At 42.1% G+C, this 27,949-nt stretch overlaps 1 protein-coding gene across 1 annotated transcript in view; it reads right to left on the reverse strand.

Moving 5' to 3' along the window:
• The window catches only part of PCDH15 (protocadherin related 15), a 340,270-nt gene that overhangs the window by 131,861 nt on the left and 180,460 nt on the right, over positions 1 to 27,949 (reverse strand). The window contains exons 14-18 of the mRNA XM_065638430.1: positions 27,208 to 27,357; positions 19,275 to 19,468; positions 14,062 to 14,194; positions 8,712 to 8,791; positions 3,329 to 3,422 (exon numbers count right to left, since the gene is read on the reverse strand). Of these exons, the coding sequence (XP_065494502.1) occupies positions 3,329 to 3,422; positions 8,712 to 8,791; positions 14,062 to 14,194; positions 19,275 to 19,468; positions 27,208 to 27,357 (651 nt within the window). The remainder of the gene's footprint in view (positions 1 to 3,328; positions 3,423 to 8,711; positions 8,792 to 14,061; positions 14,195 to 19,274; positions 19,469 to 27,207; positions 27,358 to 27,949) is intronic.

Here is a 27,949-nt window from a genome sequence, read left to right on the forward strand (position 1 = left end):
GAAATCACGAAGACTGAACTTTCTCAGGTAAGTATGAAACACCAATGGTACTAACATGGCTTTTTTATACTGGAAGGCTCCAAATTAAACAACCCGTTAAATTGTCAGTGCAGCCCTGTGCTTGAGGAACAGGCTCAAACTACTCGAGATCCCAGACAACCTGAATTATCCTGTGGTCTTGTGACTGTTGTTCATAACTACAAAAATGTATAAATGCCAAACGTTCTTGTTGTAACTGAAGAGAAAGGTTCTAGTTTAAAAAAAAAAAATCGCTATCATCCCCCCATACACACTAATAAAGTCTTTGCCCTTTAAATTCCTTTCAAATTTTAAAGAAACCAGCAAACACAGAAAGAGTTGTACAGAATAAATACAAAAGCTCACTGTCAGTCTATGTGACACGAACGCGTAGTTTCAAACAGCCCGCTTTTGAATGCAAGGAAATCAGTTCTTCTATGTTACTAGCTAAAATATGTTAATGCCATTTAAGTTAAATTGCACCTGCCTGTGGAATTAACTTTGTGATTTTAGGAAAACTGAAACAAGTTCTTCAATCAGATAATGAGCTTTCTGTAGACACCGATAGAATCGCTCGAAAAAGCAAACTTTATGACAAGCCGCAGGTGACTTAGTTTGGGGAGCAGTAGTTTTGTAACTGTAGGATTTTTTTTCTTTTTTTCCTAAAAAGCCATCCGTGAAATTCCGTGGACTTGTTGAAACAAACGTCCATGTCCGTAGAACAGTTTGCCAGGTCAGCAGCTACTGTCAATGAGCCCCTGGCCCAGGAGGAGCCTGTCGAACAGCACACAAAGTCCAGACGAGCTACAAATCAAAGATGCTGTGCAAAGCCACACGGAAGCCTGGCAAATTAATCAAAACCGGTTTCCTAGCATGGAAAAGGCATGGAGGTTCAATGGGTTTCATGTGTTTGTGAAATGAAAGCAAAGAAACTTATTCAGTGCCATCTGGCAAGCCCAGGCATTCTGCTGGACAGTTTTAAGAAGAAAGGTGCTCCAACCACGGGCAGAAAGTCTCATAACAGAAGAAAATAGCTACGGCCAGGTGGGAGAGAGCGATGAATGCCCCAAAGCAAGCAGCAGAAAAGGCAACACACAAAAGTGCGATCGTGTTTCGCTGTGAGAACAATTAACACACACGCCTGTGGATACAAAACTCCAGAAAAAACCATATGGTATTGAGAGAGGAAAGCGGATAATGAGCTAGCAGGGGAGTGGGTTCTTAAGTGTGGGGTGGTGTTATCGCAACACCATCCATCAAGAATATCCTGTACCGAAGAGTCAAGCAACCTGCTGCTGTTTTGCTCGTCTTTCTGCTTGTCAAGTGGCTGCTGTACCGGTGACAACTGTTTGCCCACCGAGAAACGATGAGGTTCATGCCAGCGTCGGGCAACTGCAAATACTTTTCATTGACGTTGCAACACTTCTTTGGGCTCTAATTACTTGATTTCCTTGTGGCATACTCTTAACATTTTCTTAAAACAAAAACCCCAACAACAAAAAACAAAACACAAACCAAACAAAACACCACTAAAGAAACGCTCAAACTCTGCATCTCATTCCAATTACTTCTGAGAACGTTGCTGTTCTTATTTGTATTCACACGCCCTCCACCAGCATGGTTCAGAGCCAACACTAATGAAACCCTCCACCGTTTTTGGTGTTTTTTAAACAGCTGAGCTTCAAAAGCCACATCTCACCTTACATAAAATCATTTCACGTTAAGCAGCATGCTGTGATTAACCGGGTTTCTATTACAAAAGCACGTATTATCTTCTGAGCATTAAAATGGATCCAGTTAAGTCCTAAGACAATGAATCTCTAGATGAAAGGAAGAGGAAATACCCTTTCAGTAGCTTTTTTTATGCCCCAGATAGAATTTCAGCAGCATATGATAGTCCGAAACAGAACACAAGTCTTCTATTTAAATCTCCAGATTTCACAGCCAGAAGTTAAGAGATTAAAACAACTGAATTTGTAGCTATCAGGAATGGAGAGTAGTTCACGAGTAACAAAGTTACAAATATTAAGATGAATTATGGAAGATAACTGTAACCAGATTTTTAAGGGAAAAGGTGCAGGCTCTGTCACAGTTACTTCATATTGCCACAGATTTGTGGAAAGGCAGTAAAACTCTCTCAATACTTGGGGGAAAATATAAAAAATGTGAGTAAATAGTGAGTAGCAAGGCAAACCAATAAGCTGAGGCGGCTAAAACAGGGAACAGAACATGCCACGGAAATAATGCAGAAGATTTTCTTGTGCTGCGGTGAAGACGGGGTGAGCAGGGTGCAAACCACGGAGCTTCCAAGATCGCTCCATAGCAAACTGTCAAAGATTTCTGTGCTTCAAACCTCAACGCTGCCCCCTAGAACAGCCCAGATAATGTGGATATATTGTTTTAGATCCACCCTTATACACTGTAATCTTAAGGTCAGATAACACAGAGCCGTCTCCTCCATCTAGGCTGTTATTCCACGGCAGAACTGCTGCACTCCCGTGTACCTTGCACAATGCAGCCGTGGTAAATTCCCCCGTTGGGATTGCTGCAAACTTCCAGAAAAAACTAATTCCATTGCCTCCGCTCGATAAATAAATACGTTATCCTTAAACAGCCCTCCATTTTTTAGTTTGGAAATTGAAAATCACACTTTTGTTACTCTACACGCAAATATGAGCAGCAGTTTGTTGGATTGTGGGGGTACTGCGTGCCTGATGACTGCAAATGTAGAAGACCTAGAAATACCTGCCAATAAAAAGGTTTTATTTTTTTAAGAGAAGTAGAAATACCTATCAATAAAAAGGTTTTAAAGTGACGTGGGCGCTTTTCCAGATTTTTCTTGAGAGCTTAAAAATCCTGAAGCTGGGCAGTGCTTTCATCTGTCAGTTCTGAATAAGGCGCAATGCATTTATTTGACTAGATAAAGTCCAAATCTCTACCAGAGCTGCCCGTGTGACTGATCTTTAAGAGAAGGTAAGAAGGAAGACTGGGTATGTAACAGCACAGAGAGGAAATCGAAGATGCAAATATCTGAATAACGAAAAGCCTTGACTGCATAGGTTCTTGTCATTCTTCAATAACAAAAAGGCAGAAGTAGCAGCAAGGCCACTTTGCTTCAAGATCAAAGGACATTCCTCCAGTGATACACAGGCTTTATCTACACAAACTTTTCTGAAATAAAGGAAAATCATTGCAGATTACAGACATATTTGATCGAGAGCCATACAAAAGCTCCTACAATTAGACTACTTCGAGTGCCTAAATACATAATATAACAGCCCGTTTTGTCAACCTTTCCCGGGAAACTCACCCCATCTGGTCTGCCATCCGAGGCCGTGACAATCAGAATATATCGATCGGTGCTTTCTCTGTCCAAGGGCTTGCCTAAGGCCAGCAGGCCAGAACTAGGAATAAAACAAAAACCACACCATGTTATCACAACAGTTCAAAGATGTCTACAAGCACTTTTGTTCCCCTACTCTGCCTTACACAAAGGCTTCCCTTTCAGCAAGTTAACAAGCTTTTATAGGCTTTATTACAACTGAAAGCGTGCTTTGCACAGGTAAAGGCTAGTTAAAACCATGAGCCCGCTTCTATTGCTTTCTGCTTCGATACGTGTATAATTTAGGATAAAAATAACAACATACTGACCAACTGGATTCTATAAAGGATAGACCCAGGCTGAAAACAGGACCCTCATTTACTAGACAACTGCACCGCCATAATAAATGAGAGGAGAGAATCACAAACAGCCCATTTATCACCGAGGAGTCCCGATACCCCGCCAGGGCTGCAGGCAGGAAACTCCAGCAATACAACACGTACGGACTGGAGTGAGAGTCTCCTCAGAGCTTTACACACTGTGTAACTTCAGGAAAAGCGCTGCCCTGAGCTAATGCAAGCACAGATATACCGTATTCCCTAAAAATAAAATACTAATGTAGGCACAAATGCTGTGGCAAACGAATTAAGATATTGTGATCATTGATTTTAAAAAGACAATTTTGTGAAAGACAATGAATGAAGGGCTATTTGGAAGCCACATACACAAAAAGTAAAACTAACGGGATTTTACAGAAATGCTGTTTGAAAGTGTTGCAAATTCCTGTAATTGCTGACAAATAAAACAATTGGATTTTTTTCTCTAGGATGACGGAAGTTCCTGATGCCGAAGCCTGGAAGGCAGCTGGATATGTGTGTCGCAACCCAAAGATCCCATCGAGAGCTCAAGCCTTTTGTATTACGAAGCATCAGAAAAGTGCTGTTGAGCTGACAATCCCATCTAATCAAGCTGAATTCCGCCTAACTGACCTGGCACAAACGGTACTGCCGGGACTGGCCTTAGAGCTCTGCGCTTCATTTACAAGGTTTTGGTGTCTACTGGAACCTGGTCAAGTGTGTAACAAATTGACACCTCTCCAAAGGCCACCCAGTCCACAGGCCGTTTAACAAATATGCACCAGAAAGAGGTTCTATTAAAACAACAACAACAAAGTCAAACCACAAAGTCCCACTGGACTGTGAGGGTTCACCTGCTGTACTTGCCCAGAACACTTGGCTGTGAATCACCTGTACAGAATGATGTTTTTTTCCCTAGACTACACATTTCTGCAGAGTTTCTGCTGTTACTTCTTATTCTCAAAGAAGATCTCAGCAAACTGGTTCCCGGCCCAACTTTTCGACGTTGTTTTCAGCAGAGGTAAACGCCAACACTTCTGGCAAGCTGTTTCTTCAAACACATATCATGGAAATAGGGGGAACCAGCAAGTGGGAGCAAAACCCTCCCCAAGCTCAGGAATCGAGGAAAAGAATATTTCAGGAGATGCTACATTCAACGGTTACTAACCGTGGTTAACGTGTGCAAGAGAGACTTGCGCGTAGATGGGGGGGAAAAGGAAAGCGTGGTACGTAGAGCGTTAACAGACGTGAAATGGATCCTACAGCAAGGAAAATTAAGCCACCAGGACCACGCTCCTTCCAAGGCAGGACTTGGGATGCTGAAGGCTCAGCACAGGGCCCTGCTCCGGGGGAAATTCTTCCTGAGGGCCAAAGGGCATGTGGAAGAGTCAAGTGTAACACCAGAGCCACGGACACACCTCAGAAAGTTTGTGTGTGTAGATATGCGTTTTTATATAGCCATATATTTAGTAATAGGAATATATGTAGCTATAAATATAGCTATAATGGTATCAGCTATATTAAAAAAAAATATATAGAATCATAGTCAGAAGGGACCCAGAAGGATCATCAAGTCCAACTCCTGTCCCTGCAGAGGACAGCCCCAAAATTCACACCATCCGTCAAAGGAAGCAATGTGGAGAAAATATAAATGCTTCAAAAAAGGGTATCTTGCCTACTCTGAAAAATAAATCAAACGTTTTCAATCAAATAATGTCTACAAGGAGACCTTTTTGAAAACCATTTGCCAGCTACTCAGATAGAGACACATCTTTTTGCCTCTGCCGGCAAAAGAACACCAATAAACCAACAAAAAACCAGCTCCCCTCTCCAGCAGCTCTGTATCCTACAGCAGCTCTATAGCATTAAAACACATGTGTATGCATACATATATAAATATTAAAATTGCATACATAAATTACATTATACATATTTTATATTTACAGATGTACACATACTAAAACATACATATGTATGCAATTTTAGCTATTTGCATTAGTGTCATGATAACTGGACTACTAATAGTTGTTTTATTAGGCTATTGAGACTTTAATTAGACTAACTGTAAATTCCTACCTTTACATCTATACACGGCTCACAATAGGGCACTGAGTGTAAAGGCAGTGGGTGGGTTTGCAGCAATGAATCCTGTAATTTGTGTGCGACAAATTAATAACACTGCCTATCTCAGTTTTGCTTCCAGTCCCATGTACTGTCTTCTGCTGAGTGTTCAGCTGAGATCAATTAACATTATTATTATATTACTGAAGACCATTTAACTTTAAGCTGAACTTTTTATAATTTATAAACAGCAGACGCTGAAGCAGTAGTGACTCTACTGAGAAAGGTATTAACTCTCTTTGAGGGCTGAAGAAAGTCAGATGTATTATTAACTGACATGAACTACTAAACCATTGTATTTTAACAATTCTCTTACTTCCAGGTGTTTCTGCAAATTAATTAGCTATCATAATAGATCATATATATTTTTCAGTGCTTGTTGAAGACATTGCAAAAAAAATATGACCAGAAGAATTTTTTAACGAAAGGAACAGTGAATAAAACATAAAACACTTATGTGGTAAAGTATTAATGCACACACACACACAAAAAACCCAGAAGTGGAGCTAAGAATAAATTATTGATGACAAATACTGCTTTACTATCATGGAGTTTTAGCTGCATGTATCCAGAAATTTAAATTTCTCCGATACTTCTGCACCACCTATTTTATCTCCTCCATCCTGCCACCTGAACAATTGCAATCTCCAGTCTCCATTTCAACAGACGAACATCATTCAGGAGACAGGCTAATTTATAAGAACTCCTGTGTTTTACTCAAGGATTCAGATGTACTCGCATTCATTTAATACCTCAGCTTTTAATCGTCATTTGCCCCGGGGAACGTAAGGAGGTACGGAATTACTACAGGTCGTGCTCAGGTTGTATTGCCGAAGAAGAAAGAATAAAATCGCCTCACAGTCCTCAGATTGAGGGTAAAAGAGATCTAGTAGGTAGATGTGAAACTGGTAACGTTCAGTACTCATGCTGCCAGTTAGGGAATTATACAGGGGTTAACTGACATGCTCCAGGACGGAATAATCCAGATGAGAAAAAGAGAGAAAATCATGTTTGTGGTCTCTGCCTTGGCCTTAAAGTATCTAAATATTTATTTAGGTAACATTAAGATAAATTCCTGTAGCCTTAATATGCCACTCACATTAAGTGTATGTTTTAATATTAATCCTACTTTCATCTCCTATGAAGACATTACAGCACCTAGAAAAAAACGTGCAAAAGGCTGAAGAAAACTTCGCACAAACCATTTCCAGGAAAACAGACTCAGGGGGAGCAGGGACGAGACAACACTTCAAAGAGCTCTCTCTCCTTTTTACCGAGAGGCAACAGATCAAAAAGACAAACGCACAGGAGTTTGTGCTGAAACCCCTGATGTGCCGCGATGCTCAGACACACGTGGGGGGATGAGAGGTTGGGGGGCTTGGGGGCGCCGGGTTGCCCACGATGGGCCACCAAGGCCAGGTGGGATGCAGGAGGTGACACCTGTGACACTGCCCATGGACACAGAGCCTACCAGGGATTTCTTACCTGTTTTCTGACCGAATTCACAGCCCTGAATTCGCACACGACTTCTGGGTCTGGCCACGCTGTTTCCATCCAAAGCTGGACAGAACGGGAGCTGCCGAGGACCCCACTTCCCGAATACCTTCACGCCGCGGGTTTGGCAGGCCACAAGTTGGCCTGAATTCACACATTTTTTTTAAGTCTCTCTGGTATGGAGAGCTATCAAGATTTTTACGGTGCAATGTGATAAGCACAAACTAAACGGAACAACTACCCGCTGAGTGACCCCTCTAACAGAGCATCTCTCCCGTGGCCAGACACACTCCTCACGGTTCCTGTTCCAAAGGTCACAGAGCACGTCAGACCGAGTTTCTCCACGTTCAAGGGTGGATTTCTAGTGTCGCTTGTGCAGAAAACCCAACAAATCTGCACTGGAGCTACGCCCCCTCGGGCTCCCTCTGAGCTGATGAACAAAGCGAAACTTCCCTGATCCGCACAGAAAGTCCAGCCCTAAGCAGCCAACAAAACCAAAGCCCAACAGCTTTTCCTGCTCTCGCTACCTCCAGGAAAAAGTCTCCTCTCTCCAAGCTGTCCCTTTCCTTGCCTGACAAGTCTTTATTACTAGGGCACCCATCAGTCTTCACGGATAAGAGCATCAGCATCTCTTGGGATCTTCCTGGGCTTTTTTTCACGTTGTTTCATAAGTGATTTAATTCTCTGTATATGGGAGATTTATCACAGCCAGTAGCCTGGAGGTTACTCAGAATATACAGACCTCTTTCAGTACCATCTCTCCCTCACACCTAATTAGAACCATTTTTTGCAATTATACCCGCACCATGAACAAATAAGCCCCAGGTTACTTATGTCTTATCATCTACCACGGGATGTCAGCTCACCAGCCTCCCTTCTTCCTGCAAAGAAGATACTTCAGGGTGTATAAAATACCTGCTTGGGTGAAATAAAGAAGAGAGTGGTGGGACAGGCACAGACCTACCTGGTGCTTGTCATTTCACAAGGTACCCTCTCTTCCTCACTCTATTTAAGCTGGTAATCAATTTAAGGAAAAGAGATTTTAAAACAATGCTCAAAAGACTTTCTATTACAGACTAGAATGCTCGAAGGCAGGAAACTAAAGCAAAAATTGTCCCTTTCATTATTCCAGAGCTGACAAGTAGAAGGTTTTAATTAATCCCTGGTCACTCTTTTAAATAGAGCGTTTCCACCTCGGTGAGTTTTACCTACGGAAGTGTTTTAAATAAATAAATAGTCCTCGGTGAAAAATTCCAGAGTGCAATATCATTCACAGAGCTCTTACGAATATCTAAGAGCAGCTACGTATGTCTGATTACAACCCTCTTCTTTTGCTCTCAGCCCACATATTCACTTGACTGAGAAGTTACAAGTCTATTTTCTAAGGGTTTTCCACTTACCTTTGAGAGAGATTAAAAACTTGTTGAGGATCTCCATTCTGAATGAGGTATCTTATAGGGTCACCCTCTCTATCAAAAGCCTTTAGGAGAAAAGAGGATAAAACGCAGTCAGTTACAAAGCTTTCTCTTATTTCCTCCACTTTATAAACTGGAAAATTAACCCCTGAAGTTCTCTTAAAGTTTTCTACAGGAATGACACTCATGTCTCTGTTTCTAAGGCAAAGGTGGGAATTACAGATGGGCTACTTAAAATGAAGCTGTAGCACATCAGAATTCTTACCCTACAGAGAAATGACAATATCCCGAATACAGATTTCCAGATTACTGCTACACATGAACACCGAGCACCCTAAGTATGAAATTCAGACTTTATTCAATTACTTTTATTTTCGTGCAGCTACAGACTGGTTAGATCGAATGCTTTGTTTCCTTTGTTCCTACTCTTTATTTCCACTTCTTATCCAGATCCTTCTTTCTGTTAGTTTACCAGAATCCAAACCCTTTTGCTGATGCTCCATCGAGTAGCGCGGACTTGCAGCACCCAATAATTTGCTTTTGGGGGCATGAAGATCAGGATGAGATGTTCCAGAAGGACTATTAACTACACCAAACCAAGCATATTCCACCTACTAGCTGACAGAGCAGCTTTTCAGAAGTTGAGCAAACTACTTTCAGAATCTGAGTAAACTACTTTTGAAATTAAGCTTTGGCTGATCTGTTTCCAAAAGTGCCCGCGTAATTGTTACTTTTTTTGTCAAGCGGACACACACCTTTTCCACAAAAAGACTATCAGGTGCTATTCAGAGAAAAGATAATCTACTGAACTGTCTCTCAGTTCTGACTATTTGGCATTCAAAATCTGAAGTGATTAAGCACGTTATTGCAAGAAAAATAATAAAAACATTGCCATGAGAATTGCGAGAAGGCCAACCAACACATTCAAAGCAGGGCAGATGGGATTTAACAGGAGACAGGTCAAAATTGGCAAGAAGATAAGGAGAGTACATTTTTGTGTTTCTCATCTTTCAACCACCATCCTTTTTCTTATCTATTTTCCACAAGCATTTCCTGCGGATCATAGTCAAGAACTGTGTATCTTTGGGCTGAACATCTGAAAAAGAAAAAGCAAGCACGACTACATGGGGACAGAGTCAGAAAAAGTTCAGGCAAAAGTGTCACAGAAACAGAAAAGGATGCGAAGGATAACAAAGAAATGTTTAAATGACAGAGGAAACCTGAGGAACGTGGTACCTTGTCCTAATATAAAAGCAGAAAGGGTGATGTTGAGGAGGTCAAAGAGGTGACACTTGTTGCGTTTCACCTGCAATCAAGCGGCTAACAAAATTAAATGTGGCAACAAAGGGGTAAAAGATGAGAACAGGGAAAGAATAAAGCAGAGAATATGTTCATAAATCGAGCATCTTTAAATCATCTGCGGAAATTAAAGCCTGATGAAACTCACTCTAGTGTATAAAAACATGGGCTGAAGCAATCTCAAAGCCATTAGTGGTTTCCTTTGAAAACTCAGGGAGGACAAACGTGCTGAAGGGCAAACACAAGGTCCATCTTTCACAGAGGAACGAGCCAGGACATCACGGACCAGGCAGGTAGAGCTCAGTTCCCAGAAAACCACTAATAACCGCATTATTTGTAAGCACCTGCCATGACAATATGGAGATGGATAACACGAAACTAAATTTCTCAAGAACAAAGCATGTCGAAGCAATCTAATCTTCTTTTACAACGGGACAACAGGTCTTGTAATCAGGGAAACAGCTGTGGATGTAAAAACGCATCTCAGCCACAGTGAGGCTTTCTGCACAAACAAATTGAGACAACGCGGTCTCCGCATGGAACAGGGGATTGAGCAAGAAGAAAACCGCTCATAAAAGACAGACAGCAGCGGATAACATTCAGTATTGACTAAATTCTGCAGAGGGGTGTATACTTATTCCAATACCAATCAATATTTTCACTAACACCACCAGTGACAAAATAGAAAATCTGTTTGTAACGTCCTGAGCGACAGGAGGTGCAAGGGTGAGAGTGGAATTCAGATGTTCTTACGCTGAAGATACAAACGGTCAGAATTTGACTCGGTAAAGACAAGCTGAAAATTGTTAGCCAAGAATACAAAATTACGTAAATACTGGCTGCAGAAAATCTGACTCGCTGGCATCTCTGGGGACTGTCAGAGATCCTAAACCAACCAGAATCACATTGCTGCTGCTGCTGCTGCCTTCAGTGGTCCTCTGCATTCTTTTCACCTTACCCGCAAGGGTCCTGTCCTCGCTTCACATTTCAGGCTGTATCTCAGAGGTTTGATTACGCTCGACATTCACTCCCAACAAATCATGAGACTTGCCAACTGACAGAAAATCAAAGACTGGTTCTACCTCATTTCATTTTCTCCTCATGTCCAAAGAAAATGTACCTTTCAATCAACGCACTTCAAAAAAGATCAGGGGAAAAGGTTTACCATTGTTTCAAAAACCTTCTGTTTTCTTTAAAACTAAACAACAGTTATTATGTACCTAAGGAAAACACAGAAGACTCGCACATGAGAAAAGAGCGATCTATACCCATTAGTGTCCCAGATCAATGGCGTACAGTGACTTCATAAGCTGCACACGATGATTTCATGTTGCTTCCTTGTTCAGCACGTAACCGGACCACGATAATGGTCTGATTTGTTTTGCAGAGTCCCAGAAAAATGACGCTATTTGCATATGTTAATTAATTACAGCTGGCAGAATATGAAGCGATAAACACCTGCCAGGCATGCAATAAGCTCTCAGGTTTATTTACAAAGTAATACTGTGGAGATCATTTAATATTGCATAACTTAATCTCAAATGTTGTTAATTAAAACACCAGTCACAATCAACTGGGTACAGTATAAAATAAATAATAGTACAATAAAAAAACCCCAAGTTTCTGTCATCTGCATGGAAAATTTTAACAGAAAAGAAAAATTTGGTTTTAGAACATGTATTTTAAAGACTAATAGGCAAATTTAAAACAGCTGCAATTACGTTGTTTCTGACAGTGATGTTTTGCAGATCCTCAGATAGGGTAACTTGGGAATATTTAAAACATTTAAAGTAACTTGCTTGCTCTCTCCCAGTTTTTGTAATCCTCCTACTGCATGCAACACTAACGAAGTGTAATTAAGAGAGAGTCATAAAGGCACAACCTCTGAACCCTCCTGCACCAACCAAGACACATCTCGAGTCCCAAACACTTTCTGTATTGCTAACACTACTCATGAAAAAAAAGTCAGTGTGAAAATTCAATTGAGGTCTGATAACATTCCATACTACCTGTGGAACACCGGCAATACCTTAAGCTATTGTTAAAATTCCACAAAAAACCCAAGATGACTATTCGATAACTTTCTATTTGCCTGGAAAAGACAGGACAAGGTTTTGTGCTCAGTTTATGAATGTTTAAAATGTCCTGGCCAATTTTACACAGGGAATAAAAAAAGATGAAGACAGAAATATACTCCACGCAATATAAATCCTTTAATACAGATGGGCGTATTAATGCAGAATGAGGCAGATGAACGAGCACTATAAAGACAAAGCATCTGCATTTCAGGTCCGGGACCATGGCCCTATGAGAGATACAGTCCTTGACTCATCCACCAAGATGGAGCCAAAGATATTTGTGATTTAACAATTAAGTATCTTCCATAAACTGTCTAGCTGAATTCAAGTCATGAATAGCATGTTGGTAATACAAGATAACTCTACATAGCAATACGTAGAAGACAGCATTTCCTATGCATTTCCAAAGCTCTTAAAACTAATTGATCTATTTCACTCTTTCCCAAACACAGTAACTGGTCATTTTTGGGGATCTTGGGCATGTAGCATTTGAAAAGGAAAAAAAAAAAAATCTAGGTAAAATGTTTGGGGTTAAGTGAAACATTAAAGCAGACGGATTATTCCAACAATGAGGTTCACTTTCTAACCACATTTAAATTACGTCAAATCCTTCACCGCTAAAACCTGCTAAAAGTTTCTCTGCCTCCAAAGATCCTTCAGCCAGATATTCCAGCAGCTGTCCAGTCAATACAAATGGTTCTGTTTCTCAGCATGCTCCTGGCTCCCCTTTTTCTTTGGGGTCTCCAAAACCAAGCGTCTCCCCGCAGGGAGGAGAAGGCTCCTGACCAGCACGGCTCTTCAGTTCCGAACCCACTGCAGGCATTACAGACAAGGCAGAAGTTAATCTGCAACCCTGAACTAAATGAGTCGTCCTCCCTTCGGTGCAGGTGACTGTATCAGCTTAACCATCCGTAACGATCTCCATCTTTCATCAGCAAATGATTTTAACAGAAACTTCCCCATTCACCTGCATCAATTAGAGTTCCTTTCTTTCACACACATTTGGTTTAGATTATTTTTTTTACTGAATGTGCAAAACACGTAGCGCCACACACTTGGGCTGATAAGAGCCGCCCTAATTCCACTGAGTTCAACAGAGCTGCGCTGACTTACGGCAGGTCCGGCTGCTGCTCTTGATCGTTTCTGTTTAGCTCAGGTATCTCCAAGTCTTCTTCCTCTGAACAGCTTTATATAAAGTCTGAATAACACCACAATGTTGACAAGAGAACCACGTGCTGTGCTGAGTTTATTGCTTTAGACTCGAGGCTATAATTATTTCATAACAATATTAAGTTCCTGATCTCCAAAAAAAAAACCATGTGAAGAGTTGTAATTTATCTACCTGTTTTGCACAGCTGGCTTTCAAGACGTGTGGCCAGAACACAATGCAGCAAAAGCTTAGGGAACAGTAAATAAGATAGGAGAAAGCTGATATCTAATATTAAGCATGCAGCAGCACACAGAGAGGCAGCCTGGCTCTGCAAACTATGGCAGTGCAGCATTATTTATAAGCAATACTGGACTAACGTGCTTTCACGGCTTCCACTTGCTGAGCTGTATTGGGTGGTCAGTCAGTGTAGGGACCTCTGATTGTGTCAGCCTGTTAACAGCACTTGTTACAAACACCAAGTGCAGGAAATATCTTCAGATGCTTTTCAGAAATGACAGGGTGTCAAAATTCTTACTGAAACTCCACGTGAATTAGGTGCAGAAGGTCCTAAGCTACTCTGATTTTCTAGCAAAAGTATACATAGAGATTTTAACATAAGAAATCACAGACCTTCAAGTTTTGAGCCACTCGTGGCATTATTTTCTCATATACTTCAGTCTCATATGCAGCCTTTTAGCACACGTAACACAAAAAGAAGGTTTAGAACTATCCAGTCAAGCACTTTTCCTATATGGTCCATGCAAAAGGGGCTATTTGTTAGCTTCCCCTTACAAGGGAGCATCGCTACCTGCAGGTTCAACAGGACGGCTCCGATCCGCATGGCCTCGCTCACTTCCAGGCTGTACATCAGCTGGGGAAAGCGGGGAGGGCTCTGGTTGTTGGGCGGAAGGACCTCAATGTAAACAGTAGTAATGGAGCTCCTGCAATGAAAGAAAAAAAAATAAAGTGAAAGCCAGTCAAAATCAATACATCAACAAACACAAGGCAACCACCAATGTCTGTTTTCTACATTGCGTGTTCTCTGGCTCTAACAACCTCCCTTTGCTCCTTTCAAAGCTTCAGGACATATTTTTTTCATTCTGCATCAAAAATAAAGCAGGCTGCCACATCAACAGAAGAAAAGCTAAATAATTTCTTTAAAAGTAGCCCAAGCGTTCTTTGAAAAACAAAGCAGTAAGTGCATGCTCCACATACAAAGAAGACTGATAATCCCCTGGTGATACCACGTCCTCTAGAAAAGCATGATAAATTCTAAGAGGGGAACTGCCCCTGCCAGGCACAACACGCACTTCTGGAGCATCATCCCTGCTGTCCTTCGCTTTGCTGCCTTTCTTTGGAAGAGATGGAATGGGAAATGGTGACCGAGCGGATAATGCTGGGAGAAGACTGATGTACACAACGCCGTAACAGGCTCTCTGCAGTTGAGAGATTTCAAATCTGGCTTAAAGGGACCTTTCTCGTGCATCTCTGCTCCGTTATCCCCTCTGCCTTCTCTCCTGTTTGTTCCAGTAGTGTCCCTGCCCCGGACAGAACCCCGAGGGGAGCCAGTGCTACGCTGTGGACACACACCTCCACATAAACCCTTTGACAAAGCTGGGAAATCTCAGGCTTTAAGGCCTTAGTTTTTCCCCGAGCGGGGAGAGAAATGAAAACCATGAACACACAACGAGCTGCTTCTTACAGGTCTAGCAAACTCCGAGCATTTTCGGAGACTCCTACCAGAAATTACCAGATAACCTACAGCTGAAACAGCTTCTCTGTTAACTGATAAGAGCTCATTAACTACCAAAATGCCATGCCACTGATCAATACTTTTAATTAGCTGTACGGGATTCTGACCAGGCACGGTCACTGCTGTGTTACAGGTACTTCCCACCGCCCTTTGCCAGCAGGTTTTATAGCCCTGCGCCACTGATGAGATGGCAAAGCCGTCACTGCAACGCCGTGACAGATCTCGCTGGTTTAGGGGCTGCATCTTGATCAGACTCCAAGATAACGAACCATGAATGCCCCTGTCCAGAAAGACGAATCCCAGCTGTCGGTCAGTGCTGCAGAAGGAGCTCCATCCCTAGGGACACGTCCACACACAGAACCCACCAGGAAAGGATTAAACCCAGCCCAGTGCAGTTAAGCCTGGAAAAAAAGTGGAGGTACTGGTATAGATTTTATCTGTTGCTCAGCATCTAAATAGTTTTTAATTAGCAATAACGAATTTCCTCCAAGTCAAGTCTGTTTTGCCAACGACAGCCACTGGTAAGCGACCTCCCTGTCTTTATTGTGACCCACAAACTTTCTCATCTTATTTTCTCCCTTGACCTGTTGAGGAGGGAGAAGGAGAGCGAGGCCGGGAGGGTACCTAACAGCTGGCCAAGGTCAACGCACCACCTCTATATTAATAAGATGTACAAGTTGACCCTTCAGCGTCCGGCCTCTCCACACCAGCCCAGCAAACATCCACCTGGGCCCCAAAGCCACCAGCCGGTCCAGGCAATCCCGGGCGTCCCAGTTGTGTCTGGAGCAAGTCCTGCGTTCGTGTCCATCTGCAAATCCAGACAAGGATCTCCCTGCTTTGAAGGTAACAGCCAGGTCCTTATTTGATCACACCAAACTTGCGCTGAAATACACCAGGGAATGACAGAGCCTTCCACCTATCACATCCCTGAGCATTTCAGAAGCTGAATTTGCAGGTCACTGCCTCGATGGATACAAACAAACCCGGTGTAATCAGGGGAAGATGGACAATTATAACTAAAGTCAGTAATTCAGGGTAGATTACCTGCTCATAAACTACTGTCCATTGCCTATATTCTTGTCTGGTTTAAAATACTCCCTGATCTCCCACCACTCTTTCAGAACTGATGTTCCACACTCACATTGTTGCAGCAAAAAAAAAAAATACCATCACCAAATGCTCAACAATAATCACAATGAATTAGCAGACAAAATGCCACTTGAGCACTGGGGCTGCATATTTTCTTGGGATAACTGCTGTTTATGATACAAGTATCCAAATACTTGCAGTTTATTGTGCATTTTTCTTCCACTGCTGAGTATTTAATTTACTCTGTATATTTTTTTCCTGATCCTGCTACATCTTAATAACACCTGAGCTTATTTATTGTCTATCAAGCTCTAAAGAAAAACCCAAACACGGGGCCAACAAGCCACTGACACTGCGTCCCTGTCTCGGCTTTAACTCTGTGTGCTTTCCACAGACAACTATATTATAATGTATAATATATGGATATATAGGTGGACCAACATATCTTTGGCCAAGCAATCTCTACATGTGCGAGTCAAAGAGAAAATACCCTTTTCCACTAGATAGTTCAATAATCTCATGATCAAGCGGTTTCTAGATTGGACTTGATCCAGCAAATCACGGTTATCACCAAGTGACATCCTTCCACTGTACAGGAATCTGAGGACAGTGATGAAAAAGTTAAGATCTGAAATGAAATTGTTTGATGTTACAAATGTTGTTCTCTTTTTTTTTCTTTCTTTTTTTTAATGCTATAAATTGCTAATCACCATATGCTTAACTATAACTTTGGTTCTAAAAAAACTAAACTTCATCTTTAAAATTTATTCTTTGCGTAAACGTAAATAGACTTAAAGTACTTAAGTGTACTTAAATATACCTCAATAAGTTACGTTAATGATGCTCGCAACAAACAGAAACTTTACTAATACCCAGCTAAATATCTTGTTTCATGCATAGTCACCTGCCAAGAATTTAATGCTATACTATGCAAAAAAGCTACACAGGATGCAATTAAGTTTGTGCTCCCAAAAGCTGGGGCGCTACAGCTCCTGAGCCAGGCTTAGCGGTTTGGTCTGGCTTTGTGCATACGCAAGGGGATGGTCGAAACCCAGCCAGTTTACAGATTACTACAGTTAGCCTGGTATGTCCTGCAGCAGAATCCAGACTTGGGAAAAAATGCTTAATATTTGGAATTACAGCAAAATCCTTATTTCTTTATTGTACAGGGCACACACCTTCCCATCTGCATAGATATATAATGGCTGGCTAGACCTCGCCTATTCTAATTAGTCTCAAATTCTGGTTACCGCCTCCACCAAGGCGATGTCAACCAAACGTGGCAGCTTTGCATTGCAAGAAGCTCACGGGAGCCGGAGCGCGAGGCGCCAACCACCTCCTGGTCGGAAGGAACGGACTCGGGAGGTGCAGCAGGACGGTTTCCAAGACCTCTGAGCCGCAGCCCACAGGAGCTCTCCCCTGCGCACAACCACAGGCGGCTGCCTCAGGCACCGCCAGCTCACCGCTGGTTCTCCAGCCTTCGAGAAACCACGCCGGGAAGGCAGCAAAACCTTTTGATCTGAATGTATCTTTCCAGACAGTACAAGTTGTCTGTGTTCTTTCTCCACAGCACCTTGCTGAAGCTCCAGTAGCCATCCCTCTGATTTTTTTTAACCATCGCAGACACAAAATCCCCAGCTCTGGGCCCAAAATACAGCCGAGGTGAAGGGCGGGCTGGCCCCAGGGCCGCCAGCCCAGCTCTGGGAACACAGCCTAGATGGAGTCGGTTTCTGAACACATGTAAGAGGCTATGAAGCAAATCACACGTTGTTATTCCACAAAAAAGGGAGATGAGCAGAAACAGCAAGAAAGGAGAGATTTTCCACTTTTGCACATTATTGCAACGAAGACATTTTCAGAGGAGGGAGCACGTGCTCCCAATATACACCATCAGAAGTGGAGATTTCAACAATATGAAGATTTCTCAAACATAAAAGGAGCTGATAGCAATCAAAGCTGTATTGTAGGGGCTACTGTTACTTGGGCCATGTGGCTGGATTCTGAAGCTCTCTGAAGTGGCATTATTGATTTTTCTCCTCCACTTTAATGCTATGCTAGTGTTACACAGAAGTGAGCACGTAATAGTGCCCAATCTTCTCCTCGGCACTACTAACAGCCTATGAGCTACCTAAAGAGAGGGCTTACCAGGAAAAAAAGCAACAGAGGGAAAGGAGAAGAAAATGTAACCAGAAGACTGTTACTAGATATTAGTTTTATGAACAACCTAACAATCTGAATACTCTAGTGACTGGAAAATGTAACTATAAAATATGTGCCGAACAGTATGAGCTGCTCTCTTGGAGACATGACAGAAGCAGCAGGTCCTGAAGAAAAGCCAATGACTGAAATTCCACTTTTGGGTTATTTTTCCTTCTTACATTCCTCATTCGAGGAAAAGGTTGTGGGAGATCTAAATGCTGGAGATTACCGTTCCTCTCCATCATCCTTCATGTTGTCACATTATCAATACTGGGCCCAAAACATGAGAGCCACTCTATGCACCCCTCCACTTCTTCATGAAATGACATTTGTGCACAATTTTACCGTATGCAGAACACAAACTCAAAAGAAGCACTTAAGTGCGACTGAAAACTATTAATTTTTTTGAATGTGAGAGCATCCTATTTTAACCATACTAAATTTGCAGGCTGCTTTTCTTTATCAGCTGGAGGAGAAGAGAAAAAATCCTCCTGGTGAGGACTTAAGTCTTAGCAGGGCTACCGTTCACCGTTGTCACAACTTGTCACCACGTCCACAGCATGCCAAGACCGTGTACCTGGAGAGAAGGTCTCCAGCTCAGCAACCAGACCGTCTCCGATCCTTTCCGCATCGCAGCAAGCCGCAGTCTGAACAAAAAGCTTCTCCCTTGCTTTCTTCCTTACATCCCTTCAATCCCAATTGCTCTTAAAAAATGGGCATGCAGCATGCCAGCACAACACATGAACTTTTAAAAAGCAGACCATTACCAGCAAATGAAATATTGAAAACTGTGTACTGTAAGGAAAATATAAATAAGGAACAAAAGGTGAAAAACTCCTAACATGACACTTTTCCAAAACGTGATCCTTACACCAAACAGAACACATTGCATCGTATTCCAGCGGGGTTACAGTGCGCCGCACTTCTTACGCGCTGCTAAGCACCGATTAACAAATGAGTTTCATTAGAAGATGAGTTACCTTCTCTGCGCAGGAGGAGCACTATCAGATGCTTTGACAGTGAGAGCGTAGGATCGCCCCACTGAGAGCACAACGCCTGGAGCAATGGTGATAAGGCCTGTCCGGTCATTGATGATGAAGTCTCCCTGATCCCCAGCCAAAATTTCATATCCTATCTGGCCATTGGGTCCCTCGTCCGCATCTACAGCAGTGAGCTGCAATTCAAAATCAGAATGTCAGAACGCACGGTTCAGCGTTGTAGTTTAATCATTTTTTTATAAGGCAACTCGGTAGGAGTAGAGGAAGCAGAGCTGAGGGAAAACTTGAACACCTGTAACATATGCCGTAATTTCTAATTACTGTACAACAAGGATACAATTTAAATGAAGGATAATAGGTGTTAAAAAAATCATGAAGCAGAGGAAAAACTGCTTACCTAAGACTGCAAGCAAATTATTTGAAGATACTAATTAAGAAAACTAATTAAGACCAAGTTTACTCTCTGTGGATTGGAATTTATAACACCTCCTATAAAAGGGTGGGTGGGGAGATATTTATGATGTCACAAACCTAACAAGAAGATTGTATTTCCTGACAGAAAGTCCCCATCCCTCTCTACGCTCTCCAGAGTGACAGCCTTGGCACTACGAGAAATTCCAATAGCCAGGTCGTGCATTACAAGCCCTCGTTGCGTGGAACTGGAGAATGACGCCTGTACTACACGTGCAAGCCAAGTGGCAGGGAAATGGCAGCTGTTCCCGTATGGTGCATAGGTAGGAAACACAGCAACGCACACCACCGATGCGCAAGGCCACCTGTCACCACCTACCTGCAAGGGTGTGCTTGTGGGGGCGAGCTCAGAGCCCTGGGATAAATGCAACGGAGCACCTAATTCTGTACCGTGTGGCCTCTACACCGTCTCTCTACCAGGGCTGTGATTACTCTCACATGTAGCATTTCTTCTATATCATAAAATCACAAAATAGTTTGGCTTGGAAGGGACCTTTAAAGGTCATGTAGTCCAACGCCCCTGCAATGAGCAGGGACATATAATTGTACAATTTTGATTCTGATCATAAGAAAAACCTAAGGCCTAATATTTTAGGCCCAAATTATGTCGATGAATGTAATGAAATGAGGGGGTTCTTATCTTGACCCTAGGAAAGGCAACAGGTTTATCCTACTTGTGTAGCACACCATGCTAAATCAAGCATTCACACACAAGGCCAGAAAAATACAGGTCAGTAATCATATGTGTTTGCCTTTAGCCAAGCGTCAAGTACCCATGACTCTGACTGCCATGATGTGAAGCGAGTAAGAAGCAAGCTCAGATTTCCAATCAGAAATGTGCATCCACACCTCAGCCCTGTGTCCCAGCTGAGCCCTCTCGCCTCTCCTCCTCCTTCACACATAGAGAATAACACAAATTATTCCACATACCGTGTGTAACCGTGCAGCAAACTGATCACAGTGCCTATCGCTTGGCTTCTATCACTGCCATTAAAATTCCATCTTGATTATCACCATATTCAGAACCCAGCATTCTGTTACATTTATGGTTGAGTCACCAAAGTACCACAAAGCTACGCCAGTACCTCTGGTCTTTCTCAGGTGAATTTTTCTTCCCAGAGGGGTTAGTTTGCTGATTCCTCGGTTGGCTCTTTATTTTGTGCGACTACCTATTTTCTCAAACAGCGCACGGGACGCCATGAAGCGGTACGGGCAGCACTTGGACGTGGAGAAGGCCACAGCGGGCAGTACTGCCCGTGCACCCACCGGTACCCAGGGCGCTGGAGTGGAAATGACAGGGAACGATGTCACAATGGGCTCTTGCTGCTCCCGGCAGTTCCGAGTGGGAAACGGCAAAGGGCACCAGCAGGTAGAGCCGTAAAGCACCACCTGGGATGAACAAAGCAATAAGAAATCCCAGCCTCAGAAATGATTCCCTGGCAGGGCTCCCAAAGCGAGGATGAAAAAAGAAGAATAGACGCGTAGTTTCTTGAAAGGTTCCTGCTGGCCTGTCTGCCTCGGCTTTCCTCACACGGCACTGCACGTCAGATTGCAAGTCTGGGGTTTAAGGGTAACATATGACGACATAAAACCTTAGCGATGACCGTGAAGCCAAGGGCAGGATCAAGAGGCGTTATCTCAGGATAAATCTCCCTTTTCTCATCCCTGTGGCACTCTCAAAGCTGACAGCACTGCGGGCAGGCCAAGGAACTCCCTGAAGTCCCTGCTACATTAGTATATCAAGTATAATAATCTAATAATCCACCTTGCATCGCACTCGACCTTCAGCAGGTCACAGCCTTCCCGAGTGCTACCCGCAACGTTCCAACCACCTGTGCCCAAGCGCAGCTAAAGAACGGCAAGAGCACAAACTCAACCTTGCAGCTGGAACACGAGGGGAGATGAAGAATAAACCCCAAAGCTGTAATGTTCAAGGTAATCGCATTTGCATACAACATTAAACGCCACGGGGAGTACGTGAAAAACCTGTGGATCTAGCTGCCTTCTAGGCTGATCTCCGTTCTTTATGCACGTAGGCTCAATGGAATAGGAAATTTCATGTAAAAAGGCAAAAACTTGCTCACAACCAAAGCTAAGCCCCAAATAGCTTTAGCAGAACAAATGAACTGAAAGGCTAAAAGACAGGTGATTCAGGTGTATTCTCGTTAGGAGTGCAGCTATGAATGCTGTTAGGGACTGAGCAACCGTTTTAACATGGAACAGGTTGGATGCAGTATTCGTCAGCTGAAAAGCATGTAAGGGAAGCTAATTTTTCCTGAAATAATCAGTGTTTTGCTTCATTCACAGAGAGCACAGCGACCCAATGCAAATTTGCAACACAGAAGTATTTAACCTTAATTTATCTAAACTGATTTTCTTCGGATTTCTTTGTCATAGATGCTTCACTGTTGCACTAGAATGAGCAATTCTTCATTTGTCCTCCTATAGTATTTTGAGAAATGCTGTATATTGAACACAGGATAAACACTTGAAATATCTCAAAAAATAATTAAATTGAACATCTCCTCTTCGAAGTTTAAATAACAAGTTAATATCCATGTGTTAATGTCTTGCCGTGCCAACTTGCAATGGTCAGTCAACCCACCAAAACTCAGCAAATAAAACAGAGTTTCTCCATCCTCTCGGGGTTCAGAGCTTAAACTCCCTCAAACTCCGTTTCCTTAATCCCTCATTCTATAGTTTCTATACACAACTGGACATAGTTAGGAGAACTGCTCTAATAACCTTCTCTACTGAACTCCAAAAGTAACACGCACAAGAAGATAAATAAAGGCTTCACACAGAATACAAGGCCCTAAGTATTTAATGACAGGGTTTGGACCAAGGCCGGTTTTTATTGTGACGACATGGAAAAAGAAATTAACTGACTACGCAACTACATAGATTATTAATAATGTTAATTAAACTTACAAATACTGAATGCTTGAAAAGATAGGTGATTTGAAAAATGTTTTGGGGGCAAAAATGGAATAAAAAATAGAATTGAATAGAATTGAAGTTAAATAGCTGCCATAATACATGAACCTATAAATTCCGTCTCCAGCTGTCCCAGACCGACAGAGCTTCATAGTTAAGAAGATTTGAGAAACACGGTCTAAAATATACAGAAAGAAGCACAAAACAAGATTTATTTTACTTTCCTAAGAAACCTTTTGCATCCAGCAGTATCACCTTCATTACATTGAAATCTGATGTATTGAAAGTTTTGCAGGACAGGTGCATATTCTGCTGCAGCGAGAAGAGGTTTTCTTGGAAGGGAAAGGAGACTTAGAAGAACGGTCTTACATTTACAAAGACACATTCTTGGGGACTATACAAGCTCTGTTCAGACTCCCTGTATACTTGGGGGAAACCGGGCTTCAGCATTTGACCTGCGACCTTTCTGCAGCAACGTTTCTAGCGACCTTGCCCTAAAAAGACAGAGTGATTAGCAGACTTGCCAGCAGCCCTACATTTTTCAAGAAATTAAGAGTTCAGCAAAGCTGGTCTGACTCGTACTGACCTAAAGCAAATCCCTGCAGGAACCGTGAGCTCTGGTCAAAACACTTTTTCAGTATCTTCTTCAGACATTTCACTAAGTCTCTATCCATTCTTTTCACTTGAGTATATAGAGACATCTACTGAGAAACGCAAACGCAACGCAGTTTTGTTTTCTGCTTCTGCTAATCATGTTTACTTTGTAGATGGGAATTAATATGCTGATGGACTGAAAGCAAAGGGCTGCAAATAACCACATCAATAAAACATTAAGTGTGGAGATGACTTATACAAAGACTTCTACATTGTTCTGTGGCTTTATAGCAAGAGCTGCCAACATGTCTCTGAGACATGATTTAACATGTGTCCGTATGCGAGGACAGCTGGAGTCGCCTGTGCGTATGTGCGGGGAATAAAAGGAGAATATTTAACAGAGACAAAGTGACCCGGCCCTGAGAAGCCACATTTGAGGTAACGGCAAAGCAGCCCCAGAGGAGGTATTTATTTAATGGCTCTAAATAAAACCTGTCCCCGTGTGCCACTCAAAGTGCTGTTACTGCTCAGGACCCAATCTACTGTGAGCAAGAGATAAGTGAAAGAAATGCTACTGCCTGCAGTTTTAGCACGTTTTATCTTTTTGCTTTTGTTTCTGACCTCCAGCACGATGGCTGTTTATGGGGTGATGTGTGAAGTTAAGTGCTCTGCGTAACCAGGGGCTGGGGCAGAACCTCCAAATAAACTTGTCCTGGTGATCTTTGGCAGGATTGTTTCAGCTCGCGCAAGGCCAACATCGCTTAATTTCCATTTTCGATCACGGAGTTATTGAATTGTTCTTATAAGAGAGGTCCTGAACATGGGTCATACCTCTGCAACGGGAAATTAGGTAGACATTCAGATACACAGATACATTAAAATAGGCTATTTTGGTTTCATAAATTCAAATTTTTGCCATCCTTTGTCCCTTCTCATCTCTCGTTTTCTTGCTCAATATTGTCTGTACCCTGCATAGTTTATGCTGTATACAGAAACGAGAGCTGTCTAAAGAAACAAGATTTAAATGACTTATGTCAAATATGATTGCATTACAGCTGCACACCCCAACCATCAGTGCGTAACTAGTTTAAATACCTGAATCACAGGAAGAAAGTGCTAATAGAAAAGTGGAAAAGGACAGCAAAATTATAATAATATATAAAGATGGGATTAAGTACTTTACCAGGTTTAAGATCAATCAGTCTTTCTAGTGATAACTACTATTTACCACACATTTGCCTGCTTTGAATGTATCCCCACAAGGCGCAGGGAGGTTGTTCCTATAAAGGGGACAAGCAGTTTTTAATTTACTTTTTTTTTTTAAAGAGTGTACGAGACAGCAAATACAATCTAAACTATTAAATAATAAGTTTGGAGATTTTTTTCAGGAGCAAAATCAAAACTATTGCCCACAAAATGGGAAAGCAAGTACAAACTGGGGTTAATCGTACATTTGCACAGAACTGCATTTGGAAAAAAAAGAAAAAAAAGAAAAAAATTAAATCCCTTATAACACTCAGGACAATAAAAGCAAAGTGGCAACTACATGCAAGAACTTACACCGCTATACCAGAAATTTGCAATTTTTCTTTAGAAAAACGACACTCTTCAGAAAAGAAATACTTTCTTCATCATCTCTGCAAATAAGCCTGAGTAGGGAGTTAAGCGCAAGCCAGCGCTTCTGTTTAAATGATTATGAGATTGTCCAGATTCACTGAGGTCAGTGTTCTTTTTCTAACCTGCTTTCTCCGGCTAGAGAAGGTGGTTTTTACAGCGTAATCACACCTGACCTGGGTCATTTTCTTCTGGGAACTATCACAGCTGATCATCATCCCACAGCAGAGAATCTTAAAAGATTCTTAAACCAGGGATGAGATAGGGTTACAAGATGAGTTTGTTCCACATACAGAGAACAAGCTAGGTATATCATAAAAATCATTGTATTAACAGTTAAAAAAAAAAAAAAAAAAGGTCTGTTTTCCATTTGAGAAGGTATTTATAAAGCAGAAGCAAAAAAAACAAGGTGAGAAACTTCCCAAACACCCCAGCAGCCTGAAATCATTGTTATTACTGGCAATATCACAGTATGCAGAAACCTTAACATCACTCTTAGCTTTTTTTTAATGTCAGTTTGTTTCTAAACTCAGCTCATCCAGCAACGTAAGATTAGTTGGAAAACAACCCCTTTCCCAAACCAGCCCCGATGTTCTGCCCTCCACCTCTGACCACACTCTAAACTCTCATAGTCTGAGTGTAACCACATGCTGACCTTGCAGACAGAAGCGCGGAGGAGGAAAAAACCCTCAGAGCTCTTACATTTTCCAAAATAATTTTAATTTTAGCAAATGGAAGCTTAAGGCCTGACTTCCCCACTACTCATTTCTAACTTTCCAATGTCATCCTAGAAGGGACCCATTCCCTAACGCGGATGCCCTTGCAGAGCTGCCCTCTTGCTTTTTTTCCCAGAAGGAACAATTTCCTGAGAAATTTGTACTCCCGCTCTTTGCACACCGCCGGGGTTGGAAAATATTTGCAGCTGAAACGCCAGGCAGTGTAAACCCTCAGACCAGCACGTTCCCTTTGTGCACAACGAGTCCTTTGGCGTCGCAGCTGTTCCAGAAGAGCCCAGTAGCTGCTCTGCTCATCCCAAGCGTCACAAACACAACTCGGGCAGCTCAGAGCACGATTTCTTTTTGGACTAGAGTGCTTACGCTTTAGGAAAAAACCTTCATTTAACTTCTTACAGCATTGTGTGTATCTCCGTACCTTAAATGCCAAGCAAAGGTGGTGTACTTATAAAATCCACATGTTTATAGATGGAGTTAGGAGTCTATGAGATGACGCAAATACAGCTTCTGAGCTCATTCAGGACAACAGTATTTGTCTTTTTGTTGTTATTGTTCCCCCCTCTCCACGGCCTTGTGCAAAGCTTGGAGGAATTGAATTATGTTTAAAACTTCTCTCTTTCCCTCAAATCTTGCTGATAACGTCCCCACAACTCTCGTTGATGCTTTTAAGCACTTGCAGCGCAGACTGATGAAAAGACAAGAACACCACTAACAGAGATGCAGAGATAACAAATGCAGCACGTCAATACGGTTCAAGTAGAGCACATGCCAAAACAGCCACTGAACTTTCTGCTAATACTGCTAAATCACTGCTGCCTTCAAATGCTTCCTTGCTGATTATATTTCAGAAAATGTTATTTTATTACTTAAGTCAGCCAATGATTTATTATTTTTTTTTCCAATACTCCCAACTGCCTTCTGCCATCCTTGAACGCCGACCTCCACTAACAGCATCTTGTCTTCTCATCCGTCTGGAAGCACTCAGGAGCATGGCTGAGATATTAGAAGAAATTACCAGCCAAAAAAGCCTTTTTCCATTAAGTTCAGCGCAACCAGGATTCACCTCCAGTCTGCACCAAAACATAAATCAGTGCTTGCAAACTTTAATTAAAACCGCTTCTCCCTCCGGGCCCGCTTTCAACACGTTTTTCACTGCTCATCTGCTCTACAAACAAACTACCCTGGGTGTCTGTAAAAACCAAAAGGATTTATGACATGGTGAAATATTTCTGGTTAGGTCCTATTGAACTCTGCACCTGTTCCCCCAAAATATTTTTTTTTCAATATCCCACTAATACAGGAGAATAGTTTTTTTTTCTTTTGAGAATTTTCAGATGAAAAGGTTTTGTAAAACTTCAGATGAAAGAGCTGAACCGCAGCTATACATCTAAGGCAGGCCCATCATTCCGCATTAGCAACTCTTTAATAGCTATGTAATTAATGAAGTGGATGGAGATACACAGACTTTATTTCTAGTTCTTTTTAGTACATTTCCAACTTGCATTACCAAGACCATCTACTGCTAACAACGAATCAACAAAGCTAATAAAAAGACTTAAAATCACCTTTATAACGCCTTCCCCAGGCCTCATATCTGTATAAATCTTGACATTATATGATATGTTGGAGAAGGTTGGAGAATTATCATTTGCGTCAATCACCAGGATATTGACTGTCACCGGGGCACTCTCCTGGACGCCATCAGACGCTGTCATCTTCAGGAGGGGGGAAAAAAAGGGAGAACAGGAACGTATTTTAATGGTGCATTCTTAACACAATTCCAACTGTGAGAAAATACAGTACGACAAGTAAAAATCAGCATTTCATTTTTCATTTTTGTCTGCATTAGGTCAATTACGGAAGGCTTCGGCTGCTGTGTGCAAGCCGCTGCACCTCTGCCAAACCTCAAAACCAGCATTTTACGGTGAGACTTAAAGAGCTAGAGGCCCTTACTCCATAGAGGAAATCTGAGCTCGCCTTTCCAGTGCTAAACAGACAGAAAATACCACGGCGTTGACTGGGAACCCCTGCAGAGAAGAAACAGGGTTTCCCTGCAGCACATTTGCAAATTGCTTTAGGGCTGTTAAGCTGTTTCCTCACAGACTGGGAAATGCTGGAGGGAGTATTAGATCCACTGAAACTTTAAAAAATACCGCTACGGCTTCTGCTATCCTACTTTTTTATTTTGTATAAAAAATAAAGCAGAAAGGCCATTACGAGCATCGTATTCCCAACTCAAGGGCCAAGAAAAGAAAAGGCAGAGGTGGCCTCCAGGCCATGCTGGGTACGAAAGTCAGACTGTGTCGT

Source organism: Caloenas nicobarica, chromosome 7 (assembly GCF_036013445.1).
Source record: "Caloenas nicobarica isolate bCalNic1 chromosome 7, bCalNic1.hap1, whole genome shotgun sequence".
Taxonomy (NCBI): Eukaryota; Metazoa; Chordata; class Aves; order Columbiformes; family Columbidae; genus Caloenas; species Caloenas nicobarica.